The sequence below is a fragment of the Mustelus asterias genome, chromosome 14 (genome assembly GCF_964213995.1).
Source record: "Mustelus asterias chromosome 14, sMusAst1.hap1.1, whole genome shotgun sequence".
In the NCBI taxonomy this organism is placed as follows: Eukaryota; Metazoa; Chordata; class Chondrichthyes; order Carcharhiniformes; family Triakidae; genus Mustelus; species Mustelus asterias.
The window spans coordinates 2,671,473-2,687,508 of record NC_135814.1 but is presented as its reverse complement, the minus strand read 5'-3'; the positions used below and the strand labels follow the sequence as shown (position 1 = coordinate 2,687,508).

The 16,036-nt window shown below is 43.5% G+C and overlaps 1 protein-coding gene across 7 annotated transcripts in view; it reads left to right on the top strand.

Moving 5' to 3' along the window:
* tns1b (tensin 1b) overlaps positions 1 to 16,036 on the top strand; it is a 668,363-nt gene that overhangs the window by 365,208 nt on the left and 287,119 nt on the right. For all 7 annotated transcript variants that reach the window (XM_078227754.1, XM_078227753.1, XM_078227751.1 and 4 more), the window contains one exon: positions 7,119 to 7,168. In XM_078227754.1, coding sequence (XP_078083880.1) covers positions 7,119 to 7,168 — 50 coding nt within the window. The remainder of the gene's footprint in view (positions 1 to 7,118; positions 7,169 to 16,036) is intronic.

The window sequence follows — 16,036 nt, the reverse complement described above, 5'->3', positions numbered from 1 at the left end:
CTCCAAGAAAAATAGGGCGGTAATAGTCGGGGATTTTAACTTTCCCAACATTGACTGTGACAGCCATAGTATTAGGGGCTTGGAAGGAGAGAAATTTGTTGAGTGTATTCAGGAGGAATTTCTCATTCAGTATGTGGATGGCCCGACTAGAGAGGGGGCAAAACTTGACCTCCTCTTGGGAAATAAGGAAGGGCAGGTGACAGAAGTGTTAGTGAGGGATCACTTTGGGACCAGTGACCATAATTCCATTAGACTTAAGGTAGCTATGGAGAATGATTGGTTGGGCCCAAAAGTTAAAATTCTAAATTGGGGCAAGACCAATTTTGATGGTATCAGGCAGGAACTTTCAAAAATTGATTGGAGGAGTCAGTTGGCAAGCAAAGGGACGTCTGGTAAGTAGGAGGCTTTCAAAAGTGTGTTAACCAGAATTCAGGGTCAGCACATTCCTCTTCGAGTGAAGGGCAAGGCTGGTAGAAATAGGGACCCCTGGATGACTCGGGATATTGAGGCCCTGGTCAAGAAGAAGAAGGAGGCACGTGACATGCATTGGCAGCTGGGATCAAGTGAATCCCTTGAAGAGTATAGAGGATATCGGAGTAGAGTTAAGAGAGAAATCAGGAGGGCAAAACGGGAACACACGATTGCTTTGGCAGATGAGGCAAAAGAGAATCCAAAGAGCTTTTACAAATACATAAAGGGCAAAAGGGTAACTAGGGAGAGAGTAGGACCTCTTAAGGATCAACAAGGTCATCTATGTGCAGATCCACAAGAGATAGGTGAGATCCTAAATGAATATTTTTCATCAGTATTTACTATTCATAACTGCATGGACGTGAGGGAACTCGGGGAAATAAATAGTGATGTCTTGAGGAGTGTACGTATTACAGAGAAGGAGGTGCTGGAAGTCTTAAAGCGCATCAAGATAGATAAATCTCTGCAAACTGATGAAGTATATCCCAGGATCTTGTGGGCGGCTAAGGAGGAAATTGCAGATCCCCGAGCAGAGATATTTGAATCATCGACAGGTGAGGTGCCTGAAGATTGGAGGGTGGCAAATGTTGTGCTTTTGTTTAAGAAGGGCTGCAGGGAAAAGCCTGGGAACTACAGGCCGGTGAGCCTAACATCTGCAGTGGGTAAATTGTTGGAAGGTATTCTGAGAGACAGGATCTACAGGAATTTAGAGAGACAAGGACTGATTAGGGACAGTCAGCATGGCTTTGTGAATGGAAGATCATGTCTCACAAATTTGAATGAGTTTCTTGAAGGGGTAACCAAGAAGGTAGATGAGGGCAGTTGATGTTGTCTACTTGGACTTTAGCAAGGCCTTTAACAAGGTACCACATGGTAGTTGTTGCATAAAGTTAAATCTCATGGGATCCAGGGTAAGGTATCTAAATGGATACAAAATTGGCTTGATGACAGAAGACAGAGGGTGGTTGCAGAGGGTTGTTGTTCAAACTGGAGGCCTGTGACCAGTGGTGTGCCTCAGGGATCGGTGCTGGGTCCAATGTTATTTGTCATTTATATGAATGATTTAGATGTGAATTTGGGAGACATGGTTAGTAAGTTTGCAGATGACACCAATATTGGTGGCGTAGTGGACAGTGAAGAAGGCTATCTAGGATTGCAATGGGATCTTGATCAATTGGGCCAGTGGGCCGAAGGATGGTAGATGGAATTTAAGTTAGATAAATGCGAGGTGATGCATTTTGGTAGATTGAACCAGGGCAGGACTTACTCAGTTAATGGTAGAGTGTTGGGGAGAGTTATAGAACAAAGAGATCTAGGGGTACATGTTCATAGCTCCTTGAAAGTGGAGTCATAGGTGGACAGAGTGGTGAAGAAGGCATTCGGTATGCTTGGTTTCATTGGTCAGAACATTGAATACAGGAGTTGGGACATCTTGTTGAAGTTGTACAAGATATTGGTAAGACCACACTTGAAATACTGTGTACAGTTATGATCACCTATTATAGAAAGGATATTATTAAACGAGAAAGAGTGCAACGAGAAACGAGAACTTGGGGCGTGGATTGGCACTTGGGACTACGATGTTGTGGCCATTACGGAGACATGGGTAGAACAAGGACAGGAATGGTTGTTGGAAGTTCCGAGGTATAGATGTTTCAGTAAGTGTAGGGTAGCTGGTTAAAGAGGTGGAGGAGTGGCACTGTTAATCAAGGAGAGTGTAACGGCTGCAGAAAGGCATTTCAAAGGGGATCTGCCGACAGAGGTAATATGGGCTGAGGTTAGGAATAGGAAAGGAGCGGTCACGTTGTTAGGAGTTTACTATAGGGCCCCAAATAGTAATAGAGATGTGGTGCAAGAAATTGCTAAGCAGATTATGGATAGGTGTGGAGGTCACAGGGTAGTTGTCATGGGGGACTATAACCTTCCAAATATTGATTGGAACCTTTATAGGTCGAATAGTTCGGATGGGGCAGTTTTTGTGCAGTGTGTGCAGGAGGGGTTCCTGACACAATATGTGGATAAGCCGACAAGAGGTGGGGCCACATTGGATTTGGTAATGGGAAATGAACCGGGCCAAGTGTTGGATTTGGTTGTGGGAGAGCACTTTGGAGATAGTGACCACAATTCGGTGTCTTTTGTTATTGCAATGGAGAGGGAGAGGGCCATACGGCAGGGCATAGTTTACAATTAGGGGAGAGGTAATTATGATGCAATCAGGTGGGAATTAGGAAGCATAGGATGGGAACAAAAATTGTCAGGCAAAGGCATAAGTGGAACCTTTTCAAGGAACAAATACTGCGTGCCCTTGATAAGTATGTCCCTGCCAGGCAGAGAGGAAATGGCCGAGTGAGGGAACCATGGTTCACAAAAGAGGTGGAATGTCTTGTCAAGAGGAAGAAGGAAGCGTATGTTAGGTTGAGAAAACAAGGTTCAGTTGGCTCGATGGAGGGTTACAAGTTAGCAAGAAATGAGCTGAAAAAGGGGCTTAGGAGAGCTAGGAGGGGGCATGAGAAGTCCTTGGCGGGTCGGATCAAGGAAAACCCCAAGGCTTTTTACTCTTATGTGAGGAATAAAAGAATGACCAGGGTGAGGCTGGGGCCGGTCAAGGACGGTAGTGGGAATTTGTGCATGGAGTCAGAAGAGATAGGAGAGGTGATGAATGAATACTTTTCTTCGGTGTTCACCAAGGAGAGGGGCCATGTTTTTGAGGAAGAGAGGGTGTCACAGGCTGATAGGCTAGAGGAAGTAGATGTTCGGAGGGAAGGTGTACTAGCAATTTTGAATAAACTGAAAGTTGATAAGTCCCCTGGGCCTGATGAAATATATCCTAGGATTCTTTGGGAGGCAAGGGATGAGATAGCAGAGCCTTTGGCATTGATCTTTGCGTCCTCACTGTCCACGGGGGTGGTGCCAGAGGACTGGAGAGTGGCGAATGTGGTTCCTCTGTTTAAGAAAGGGAATAGAAATGACCCTGGTAATTTTAGGCCGGTTAGTCTTACTTCGGTGGTCGGGAAGTTGATGGAAAAGGTCCTTAGGAATAGGATTTACGACCATTTAGAAAGATGCAGCTTAATCCGGGATAGTCAGCACGGATTCGTGAAGGGCAAGTCTTGCCTCACAAATTTGATAGAATTTTTTGAGGAGGTAACTAAGTGTGTAGATGAAGGTAGTGCAGTTGATGTCATATACATGGATTTTAGTAAGGCGTTTGATAAAGTTACCCACGGTTGGCTTATGAAGAAAGTAAGGATGTGTGGGATAGAGGGAAGTTTGGCCGATTGGATAGGTAACTGGCTATCTAACAGAAGACAGAGGGTGGTGGTGGATGGAAAATTTTCGGACTGGAAACCGGTTACCAGCGGAGTGCCACAGGGATCAGTGCTTGGTCCTCTGCTATTTGTAATTTTTATAAATGACTTGGAGGAGGGGGCTGGAGGGTGGATCAGTAAATTTGCTGATAACACCAAGATTGGTGGAGTAGTGGATGAGGTGGAGGGCTGTTGTAGGCTGCAAAGAGATATAGATAGGATGCAGAGCTGGGCTGAAAAATGGCAAATGGAGTTTAACCCTGACAAATGCGAGGTGATTCACTTTGGTAGGACAAATTTAAATGTGGATTACAGGGTCAAAGGTAGGGTTCTGAAGAATGTGGAGGAACAGAGAGATCTTGGGGTTCATATCCATAGATCTCTGAAGGTTGCCACTCAAGTGGATAGAGCCGTGAAGAAGGCCTATAGTGCGTTGGCGTTCATGAACAGGGGTTTGAGTTTAAGAGCCATGGGGTTATGCTGCAACTGTACAGGACCTTGGTGAGACCACATTTGGAATATTGTGTGCAGTTCTGGTCACCTCACTATAAGAAGGATGTGGAGACACTGGAAAGAGTGCAGAGGAGATTTACCAGGATGCTGCCTGGTTTGGAGGGTAGGTCTTATGAGGAAAGGTTGAGGGAACTTGGGCTTTTCTCTTTGGAGCGAAGGAGGTTGAGAGGAGACTTGATAGAGGTTTATAAGATGATGAGGGGGATAGATAGAGTGAACGTTCAAAGACTATTTCCTCGGGTGAATGGAGCGGTAACTAGGGGGCATAACTATAGGGTTCATGGTGGGAGATATAGGAAGGATGTCCGAGGTGGATTTTTTACTCAGAGAGTGGTTGGGGTGTGGAATGGACTGCCTGCAGGGATAGTGGAGTCAGAAACTTTAGGAACATTTAAGAAGCTATTGGATAGGCACATGGAGTACTTCGGGATGATAGGGAGGAAATAGCTTGATCTGGGTTTCAGACAAAGCTCGGCACAACATCGTGGGCCGAAGGGCCTGTTCTGTGCTGTACTGTTCTATGTTCTATGTTCTAAATGATTTACTAGGATGCTACCGGGACTTGATAGTTTGAGTTATAAGGAGAGGCTGAATAGACTGGGACTTTTTTCTCTGGAGCGTAGGAAGCTGAGGGGTGCTTTTATAGAAGTCTATAAAATAATGAGAGGCATACATTAGGTAGATAGTGGACACCTTTTCCCAAAGGTAGGGGGGCCTAAGACTAGAGGGCATAGGTTTAAGGTGAGAAGGGAGAGACACAAAAGTGTCCAGGGGGCAATTGTTTCACTCAGAGGGTGGTAAGTGTCTGGAACAAGTTGCCAGAGGTAGTAGTAGAGGCGGGTACAATTTTGTCTTTCAAAAAGCATTTAGACTGTTACATGCGAAAGATGAGTATGGGTCAATCATGGGCAATTGGGACTAGCTTAATGGTAAAAACTGGGCAGCATGGAAAAGCTGGGCCGAAGGGCCTGTTTCCATGCTGTAAACCTCTCTGACTCTATGTCTATGGCTCTGTGAAACACTCACCATCAAGGCAGCCAGGGGTGGGGAATAAAAGCCAGTTTTAGAACATAGAACATAGAACATAGAACATTACAGCGCAGAACAGGCCCTTCGGCCCACGATGTTGCACCGACCAGTTAAAAAAAAAAACTGTGACCCTCCAACCTAAACCAATTTCTTTTCGTCCATGAACCTATCAACGGATCTCTTAAACGCCCCCAAACTAGGCGCATTTACTACTGATGCTGGCAGGGCATTCCAATCCCTCACCACCCTCTGGGTAAAGAACCTACCCCTGACATCGGTTCTATAACTACCCCCCCTCAATTTAAAGCCATGCCCCCTCGTGCTGGATTTCTCCATCAGAGGAAAAAGGCTATCACTATCCACCCTATCTAAACCTCTAATCATCTTATATGTTTCAATAAGATCCCCTCTTAGCCGCCGCCTTTCCAGCGAAAACAATCCCAAATCCCTCAGCCTCTCCTCATAGGATCTCCCCTCCATACCAGGCAACATCCTGGTAAACCTCCTCTGCACCCTCTCCAAAGCCTCCACATCCTTCCTGTAATGTGGGGACCAGAACTGCACACAGTACTCCAAGTGCGGCCGCACCAGAGTTGTGTACAGTTGCAACATAACGCTACGACTCCTAAATTCAATCCCCCTACCAATAAACGCCAAGACACCATATGCCTTCTTAACAACCTTATCTACTTGATTCCCAACTTTCAGGGATCTATGCACACATACACCTAGATCCCTCTGCTCCTCCACACTATTCAAAGTCCTCCCGTTAGCCCTATACTCAACACATCTGTTATTCCTACCAAAGTGAATTACCTCACACTTCTCCGCATTAAACTCCATCCGCCACCTCTCGGCCCAACTTTGCAACCTGTCTAAGTCTTCCTGCAAACTACGACACCCTTCCTCACTGTCTACCACACCACCGACTTTGGTGTCATCAGCAAATTTGCTAATCCACCCAACTATACCCTCATCCAGATCATTAATAAATATTACAAACAGCAGTGGCCCCAAAACAGATCCCTGAGGTACACCACTTGTAACCGCACTCCATGATGAATATTTACTATCAACCACCACCCTCTGTTTCCTATCCGCTAGCCAATTCCTGATCCAATTTCCTAGATCACCCCCAATCCCATACATCTGCATTTTCTGCAGAAGCCTACCATGGTGAACCTTATCAAACGCCTTACTAAAATCCATATATACCACGTCCACTGCCTTGCCCCCATCCACCTCCTTGGTCACTTTCTCAAAAAGTTTTGTGTCAGCAATGTCCACATTCATAGAACCATTGAATCCCTGTTGTGCAGAAAGAGGCCATTCAACCCATCTTGTCTTGAAAGATAATTCCCCCCCCCCCCCGCCCCGCCCCGCCTCCAAACCTGTACATCTTCAGACTGTGGGAGAAAACCAGAGCACCCGGAGGAAACCCAGACACGGGGAGAACGTGTAAACTCCACACAGACAGTCACCCAAGGCAGGAATTGAACTTGGGTCCCTGGCTCTGTGAGGCAGCAGTGCTAACCACTGCGCCACCATGTGAATGCCATCCTGTGAATGATTAAAAAAGGGAAGTGAAGACAGGGAGTAATGTACAAGAATGCAAACCAGCAAAGTGTAGCTTTGACGATGAAATCAATCCTTTAAATTCTCTCCACCTTGTTAGTGGGCTCCCTGTGTCCCAAACAGACCACAGAATGAATCAGATACTTAAATCCACTCGAATGAGGTGTTTGATGAATGTGATCCTCATTTGTCTCTCTCTGACTCTCTCTTTTCTCAATGTAGGGCTCCACCAAATCAACCAAGAGTCTTCCATCACGGCACCGACCCTCCCGGTAAGGAACACATTCGCCACGATCTCCTGGAATTGATGTACTTTATATTGGATACAGGATAGAGGATCCCTGTACCCCAAAAGGCCAGGGATTGACAGACGCTTGCAGGTCAAAGGCTTTCAGGCACCATCGTATGTCTGAGAGAGCTGGTCACAATCAGAGTGACTTTTATATCTGTGCCCCTGGGCTAAGGAGAGACAATACATTTGTCTGTTTATCCATTTATCTGCATTTCTCCATCTCTGGATGAGTGTGAACGGGTTTGCAGCTGTCGATCTGGATGTATTTGTGTGATTGTACATCATTCCTGCATGGAGTTGCGATATGCCTGTGTATGTCCATATATTAAAGTGCATGTGTTAACATGCTTCTGCATTTTCCGTATGTATCGAAAAATGTCACGGTGTGTATCATCGTGTGTTTGTCTATCTCTGTTGACCTCTAACTGTCTGAAGGACTGCTTTGGGATGTGTCTCCATGCCTCGCTGCCATATCAATGTGTGTCTGAGGGCTTTTTTGAGTCTAAGTATCAGGCCTGTCTGTCTGTCGGTGATTGTGTATTTCTGTCAGTGTCTGTCGGTGATTGTGTATTTCTGTCTGTGTCTGTGTCTGTCGGTGATTGTGTATTTCTGTCTGTGTCTGTCAGTGATTGTGTATTTCTGTCTGTGTCTGTCAATGAATGTGTATTTCTGTCTGTGTCTGTCGGCGATTGTGTATTTCTGTCTGTGTCTGTGTCTGTCGGTGATTGTGTATTTCTGTCTGTGTCTGTCAATGAATGTGTATTTCTGTCTGTGTCTGTGTCTGTCGGTGATTGTGTATTTCTGTCTGTGTCTGTCGGTGATTGTGTATTTCTGTCTGTGTCTGTCAATGAATGTGTATTTCTGTCTGTGTCTGTCGGTGATTGTGTATTTCTGTCTGTGTCTGTGTCTGTCGGTGATTGTGTATTTCTGTCTGTGTCTGTCAATGAATGTGTATTTCTGTCTGTGTCTGTGTCTGTCAGTGATTGTGTATTTCTGTCTGTGCCAGTCGGTCAATGTGTATTTCTGTCCGTGTCTGTTGGTGACTGTGTATTTCTGTCTGTGTCTGTCAGTGATTGTGTATTTCTGTATGTGTCTGTCAGTGATTGTGTATTTCTGTCTGTGTCTGTCAGTGATTGTATATTTCTGTCTGTGCCAGTCGGTCATTGAGTATTTCTGTCCGTGTCTGTTAGTGACTGTGTATTTCTGTCTGTGTCTGTCAGTGATTGTGTATTTCTGTCTGTGTCGGTCAGTGATTGTGTATTTCTGTTTGTGTCTGTCGATGATTGTGTATTTCTGTCTGTGTCTGTGTCTCGGTGATTGTGTATTTCTGTTTGTGTCTGTCGATGATTGTGTATTTCTGTCTGAGTCTGTGTCTCGGTGATTGTGTATTTCTCTTTGTGTCTGTCGATGATTATGTATTTCTGTTTGTGTCTGTCGGAGATTGTGTATTTCTGTCTGTGTCGGTCAGTGATTGTGTATTTCTGTCTGAGTCTGTGTCTCGGTGATTGTGTATTTCTCTTTGTGACTGTCAGTGATTGTGTATTTCGGTTTGTGTCTGTCGATGATTGTGTACTTCTGTCTGTGTCTGTCGGAGATTGTGTATTTCTGTCTGTGTCGGTCAGTGATTGTGTATTTCTGTCTGAGTCTGTGTCTCGGTGATTGTGTATTTCTCTTTGTGACTGTCAGTGATTGTGTATTTCTGTTTGTGTCTGTCGATGATTGTGTATTTCTGTTTGTGTCTGTCGGAGATTGTGTATTTCTGTCTGTGTCTGTCGGAGATTGTGTATTTCTGTCTGTGTCTGTGTCTCGGAGATTGTGTATTTCTGTCTATGTCTGTCAGTGATTGTGTATTTCTGTCTGAGTCTGTGTCTCGGTGATTGGGTATTTCGCTTTGTGATTGTCAGTGATTGTGTATTTCCGTTTGTGTCTGTCGATGATTGTGTATTTCTGTCTGTGTCTGTCGGTGATTGTGTATTTCTGTCTGTGTCTGTGTCTGAGGGCGATTGTGTATTTCTGTCTGTGTCTCTCAGTGATGGTGTATTTCTTTCTGTGTCTTTCGGTGAATGTGTATTTCTGTCTGTGTCTATCAGTGATTGTGTATTTCTGTCTGTGTCTGTCAGTGATTGTGTATTTCTGTCTGTCTGTCAGTTATTGTGTATTTCTGTCTGTGTCTGTCAGTGATTGTGTATTTCTGTCTGTCTGTCAGTTATTGTGTATTTCTGTCTGTGTCTGACAGTGATTCTGTTTGTCTGTCTGTTTTTCAGTGATTGTGTATTTCGTTCTGTGTCTGTCGGTGATTGTATGTTTCTGTCTGTGACTGTCGGTGATTGTCTATTTCTTTCTGTGTCTGTCGCTGATTGTTTATTTCTGTCTGTGTTGAGGGAAATTGTGTATTTCTGTTTGTGTCTGTCAGTGATTGTGTATTTCTGCCTGTGTCTGTCAGTGATTGCGTATTTCTTTCTGTGTCTCTCGGTGATTGTGTATTTCTGTCTGCGTCTGTGTCTGAGGGAGGTTGTGTATTTCTGTCTGTGTCTGAGGGAGATTGTGTATTTCTGTCTGTGTCTCTCAGTGATGGTGTATTTCTTTCTGTGTCTTTCTGTGAATGTGCATTTCTGTCTGTGTCTGTCAGTGATCGTGTATTTCTGTCTGTGTCTGTCGGTGATTGTGTATTTTTGTCTGTGTTTGAGGGAAATTGTGTATTTCTGTCTGTGTTTGTCAGTGATTGTGTATTTCTGTCTGTGTCTGTCAGTGATTGTGTATTTCTTTCTGTGTCTGTCGGTGATTGTGTATTTCTGTCTGCGTCTGTGTCTGAGGGAGATTCTGTTTTTCTGTCTGTGTCTGAGGGAGATTGTGTATTTCTGTCTGTGTCTGTCAGTGATTGTGTATTTCTTTCTGTGTCTTTCGGTGATTGTGTATTTCTGTCTGTGTCTGACAGTGATTGTGTATTTCTGTCTGCGTCTGTCAGGGATTGTGTATTTCTGTCTGTGTCTTTCAGTGATTGTGTATTTCTGTCTGTGTCTGTCGGTGATCGTGTATTTCTGTCTGTGTCTGCCGGTGATTGTGTATTTCCATCTGTGCCTGTCAGTGATTGTGTATTTCTGCCTGTGTCTGTGTCTGTCGGTGATTGTCTATTTCTGTCTGTGTCTGTCAGTGAATGTGTATTTCTGTCTGTGTCTGTCGGTGATTGTGTATTTCTGTCTGTGGTCTGTCGGTGATTGTGTATTTCTGTCTGTGTCTGTCGGTGATTGTGTATTTCTGTCTGTGGTCTGTCGGAGATTGTGTATTTCTGTCTGTGTCTGTCGGTGATTGTGTATTTCTGTCTGTGTCTGTCGGTGATTCTGTATTTCGATCTGTGTCAGTGATTGTGTATTCCTGTTTGTTTCTGTCGTGGGTGATTGTGTATTTCTTTCTGTGCCTGTCGCTGATTATTTATTTCTGTCTGTGTCTGTGTGGAGGGAAATTGTGTATTTCTGTTTGTGTCTGTCAGGGATTGTGTATTTCTGCCTGTGTCTGCCAGTGATTGTGTATTTCTGTCTGTGTCTGTCGGTGATTGTGTATTTCTGTCTGTGTCTGTCAGTGATTGTGTATTTCTTTCTGTGTCTTTCGGTGATTGTGTATTTCTGTCTGTGTCTGACAGTGATTCTGTTTGTCTGTCTGTTTCTCAGTGATTGTGTATTTCTGTCTGTGTCTGTCGGTGATTGTGTATTTCTGTCTGTGTTTGTCGGTGATTGTGCATTTCGTTCTGTGTCTGTGGTGACTGTGTATTTCTGTCTGTGTCAATCAGCGATTGTGTATTTCTGTCCGTGTCTGTCGGTGATTGTGTATTTCTGTCTGTGTCTGTCCATGATTGTTTATTTCTGTCTGCGCCTGTCAGTGATTGTGTATTTCTGTCTGAGTCTGTGTCTCGGTGATTGGGTATTTCTCTTTGTGACTGTCAGTGATTGTGTATTTCTGTCTGTGTCTGTCAGTGATTGTGTATTTCTGTCTGAGTCTGTGTCTCGGTGATTGGGTATTTCTCTTTGTGACTGTCAGTGATTGTGTATTTCCATTTGTGTCTGTCGATGATTGTGTATTTCTGTCTGCGTCTGTCAGGGATTGTGTATTTCTGTCTGTGTTTGTGTCGTTCAGTGATTGTGAATTTCTGTCAGTGTCTGTCAATGATTGTGTATTTCTGTCTGTGTCTGACAGTGATTCTGTATGTCTGTCTGTTTTTCAGTGATTGTGTATTTCTGTCTGTGTCTGTCAGCGATCGTGTATTTCTGTCAGTGTCTGTCGGTGATTGTGTATTTCTGTCTGTGTCTGTCGGTGATTGTGTATTTCTGTCTGTGTCTGTGTCTGTCAGTGATTGTGTATTTCTGTCTGTGTCTGTCAATGAATGTGTATTTCTGTCTGTGTCTGTCGGTGATTGTGTATTTCTGTCAGTGTCTGTTGGTGATTGTGTATTTCTGTCTGTGTCTGTGTCTGTCGGTGATTGTGTATTTCTGTCTGTGTCTGTGTCTGTCAGTGATTGTGTATTTCTGTCTGTGTCTGTCAATGAATGTGTATTTCTGTCTGTGTCTGTCGGTGATTGTGTATTTCTGTCTGTGTCTGTGTCTGTCGGTGATTGTGTATTTCTGTCTGTGTCTGTCAATGAATGTGTATTTCTGTCTGTGTCTGTCGGTGATTGTGTATTTCTGTCTGTGTCTGTCGGTGATTGTGTATTTCTGTCTGTGTCTGTCAATGAATGTGTATTTCTGTCTGTGTCTGTCAGTGATTGTGTATTTCTGTCTGTGTCTGTGTCTGTCGGTGATTGTGTATTTCTGTCTGTGTCTGTCAATGAATGTGTATTTCTGTCTGTGTCTGTCAGTGATTGTGTATTTCTGTCTGTGCCAGTCGGTCATTGTGTATTTCTGTCCGTGTCTGTTGGTGACTGTGTATTTCTGTCTGTGTCTGTCAGTGATTGTGTATTTCTGTCTGTGTCGGTCAGTGATTGTGTATTTCTGTTTGTGTCTGTCGATGATTGTGTATTTCTGTCTGTGTCTGTCGGAGATTGTGTATTTCTGTCTGTGTCGGTCAGTGATTGTGTATTTCTGTCTGAGTCTGTGTCTCGGTGATTGTGTATTTCTCTTTGTGTCTGTCGATGATTCTGTATTTCTGTTTGTGTCTGTCGGAGATTGTGTATTTCTGTCTGTGTCGGTCAGTAATTGTGTATTTCTGTCTGAGTCTGTGTCTCGGTGATTGTGTATTTCTCTTTGTGACTGTCAGTGATTGTGTATTTCTGTTTGTGTCTGTCGATGATTGTGTACTTCTGTCTGTGTCTGTCGGAGATTGTGTATTTCTGTCTGTGTCGGTCAGTGATTGTGTATTTCTGTCTGAGTCTGTGTCTCGGTGATTGTGTATTTCTCTTTGTGACTGTCAGTGATTGTGTATTTCTGTTTGTGTCTGTCGATGATTGTGTATTTCTGTTTGTGTCTGTCGGAGATTGTGTATTTCTGTCTGTGTCTGTCGGAGATTGTGTATTTCTGTCTGTGTGTGTGTCTCGGAGATTGTGTATTTCTGTCTATGTCTGTCAGTGATTGAGTATTTCTGTCTGAGTCTGTGCCTCGGTGATTGGGTATTTCGCTTTGTGATTGTGTATTTCCGTTTGTGTCTGTCGATGATTGTGTATTTCTGACTATGTCTGTCGGTGATTGTGTATTTCTGTCTGTGTCTGAGGGAGATTGTGTATTTCTGTCTGTGTCTCTCAGTGATGGTGTATTTCTTTCTGTGTCTTTCGGTGAATGTGTATTTCTGTCTGTGTCTATCAGTGATTGTGTATTTCTGTCTGTGTCTGACAGTGATCGTGTATTTCTGCCTGTGCCTGTCGGTGATTGTGTATTTCTGCCTGTGTCTGTCAGTGATTGTGTATTTCTGTCTGTGTCTGTCGGTGATTGTGTATTTCTGTCTGTGTCTGTCAGTGATTGTGTATTTCTTTCTGTGTCTTTCGGTGATTGTGTATTTCTGTCTGTGTCTGACAGTGATTCTGTTTGTCTGTCTGTTTCTCAGTGATTGTGTATTTCTGTCTGTGTCTGTCGGTGATTGTGTATTTCTGTCTGTGTTTGTCGGTGATTGTGCATTTCGTTCTGTGTCTGTGGTGACTGTGTATTTCTGTCTGTGTCAATCAGCGATTGTGTATTTCTGTCCGTGTCTGTCGGTGATTGTGTATTTCTGTCTGTGTCGGTCAGTGATTGTGTATTTCTGTCTGAGTCTGTGTCTCGGTGATTGTGTATTTCTCTTTGTGACTGTCAGTGATTGTGTATTTCGGTTTGTGTCTGTCGATGATTGTGTACTTCTGTCTGTGTCTGTCGGAGATTGTGTATTTCTGTCTGTGTCGGTCAGTGATTGTGTATTTCTGTCTGAGTCTGTGTCTCGGTGATTGTGTATTTCTCTTTGTGACTGTCAGTGATTGTGTATTTCTGTTTGTGTCTGTCGATGATTGTGTATTTCTGTTTGTGTCTGTCGGAGATTGTGTATTTCTGTCTGTGTCTGTCGGAGATTGTGTATTTCTGTCTGTGTCTGTGTCTCGGAGATTGTGTATTTCTGTCTATGTCTGTCAGTGATTGTGTATTTCTGTCTGAGTCTGTGTCTCGGTGATTGGGTATTTCGCTTTGTGATTGTCAGTGATTGTGTATTTCCGTTTGTGTCTGTCGATGATTGTGTATTTCTGTCTGTGTCTGTCGGTGATTGTGTATTTCTGTCTGTGTCTGTGTCTGAGGGCGATTGTGTATTTCTGTCTGTGTCTCTCAGTGATGGTGTATTTCTTTCTGTGTCTTTCGGTGAATGTGTATTTCTGTCTGTGTCTATCAGTGATTGTGTATTTCTGTCTGTGTCTGTCAGTGATTGTGTATTTCTGTCTGTCTGTCAGTTATTGTGTATTTCTGTCTGTGTCTGTCAGTGATTGTGTATTTCTGTCTGTCTGTCAGTTATTGTGTATTTCTGTCTGTGTCTGACAGTGATTCTGTTTGTCTGTCTGTTTTTCAGTGATTGTGTATTTCGTTCTGTGTCTGTCGGTGATTGTGTGTTTCTGTCTGTGACTGTCGGTGATTGTCTATTTCTTTCTGTGTCTGTCGCTGATTGTTTATTTCTGTCTGTGTTGAGGGAAATTGTGTATTTCTGTTTGTGTCTGTCAGTGATTGTGTATTTCTGCCTGTGTCTGTCAGTGATTGTGTATTTCTTTCTGTGTCTCTCGGTGATTGTGTATTTCTGTCTGCGTCTGTGTCTGAGGGAGGTTGTGTATTTCTGTCTGTGTCTGAGGGAGATTGTGTATTTCTGTCTGTGTCTCTCAGTGATGGTGTATTTCTTTCTGTGTCTTTCTGTGAATGTGCATTTCTGTCTGTGTCTGTCAGTGATCGTGTATTTCTGTCTGTGTCTGTCGGTGATTGTGTATTTTTGTCTGTGTTTGAGGGAAATTGTGTATTTCTGTCTGTGTTTGTCAGTGATTGTGTATTTCTGTCTGTGTCTGTCAGTGATTGTGTATTTCTTTCTGTGTCTGTCGGTGATTGTGTATTTCTGTCTGTGTCTGAGGGAGATTCTGTTTTTCTGTCTGTGTCTGAGGGAGATTGTGTATTTCTGTCTGTGTCTGTCAGTGATTGTGTATTTCTTTCTGTGTCTTTCGGTGATTGTGTATTTCTGTCTGTGTCTGACAGTGATTGTGTATTTCTGTCTGCGTCTGTCAGGGATTGTGTATTTCTGTCTGTGTCTTTCAGTGATTGTGTATTTCTGTCTGTGTCTGCCGGTGATTGTGTATTTCCATCTGTGCCTGTCAGTGATTGTGTATTTCTGCCTGTGTCTGTGTCTGTCGGTGATTGTCTATTTCTGTCTGTGTCTGTCAGTGAATGTGTATTTCTGTCTGTGTCTGTCGGTGATTGTGTATTTCTGTCTGTGGTCTGTCGGTGATTGTGTATTTCTGTCTGTGTCTGTCGGTGATTGTGTATTTCTGTCTGTGGTCTGTCGGAGATTGTGTATTTCTGTCTGTGTCTGTCGGTGATTGTGTATTTCTGTCTGTGTCTGTCGGTGATTCTGTATTTCGATCTGTGTCAGTGATTGTGTATTCCTGTTTGTTTCTGTCGTGGGTGATTGTGTATTTCTTTCTGTGCCTGTCGCTGATTATTTATTTCTGTCTGTGTCTGTGTGGAGGGAAATTGTGTATTTCTGTTTGTGTCTGTCAGGGATTGTGTATTTCTGCCTGTGTCTGCCAGTGATTGTGTATTTCTGTCTGTGTCTGTCGGTGATTGTGTATTTCTGTCTGTGTCTGTCAGTGATTGTGTATTTCTTTCTGTGTCTTTCGGTGATTGTGTATTTCTGTCTGTGTCTGACAGTGATTCTGTTTGTCTGTCTGTTTCTCAGTGATTGTGTATTTCTGTCTGTGTCTGTCGGTGATTGTGTATTTCTGTCTGTGTTTGTCGGTGATTGTGCATTTCGTTCTGTGTCTGTGGTGACTGTGTATTTCTGTCTGTGTCAATCAGCGATTGTGTATTTCTGTCCGTGTCTGTCGGTGATTGTGTATTTCTGTCTGTGTCTGTCCATGATTGTTTATTTCTGTCTGCGCCTGTCAGTGATTGTGTATTTCTGTCTGAGTCTGTGTCTCGGTGATTGGGTATTTCTCTTTGTGACTGTCAGTGATTGTGTATTTCTGTCTGTGTCTGTCAGTGATTGTGTATTTCTGTCTGAGTCTGTGTCTCGGTGATTGGGTATTTCTCTTTGTGACTGTCAGTGATTGTGTATTTCCATTTGTGTCTGTCGATGATTGTGTATTTCTGTCTGCGTCTGTCAGGGATTGTGTATTTCTGTCTGTGTTTGTGTCGTTCAGTGATTGTGAATTTCTGTCAGT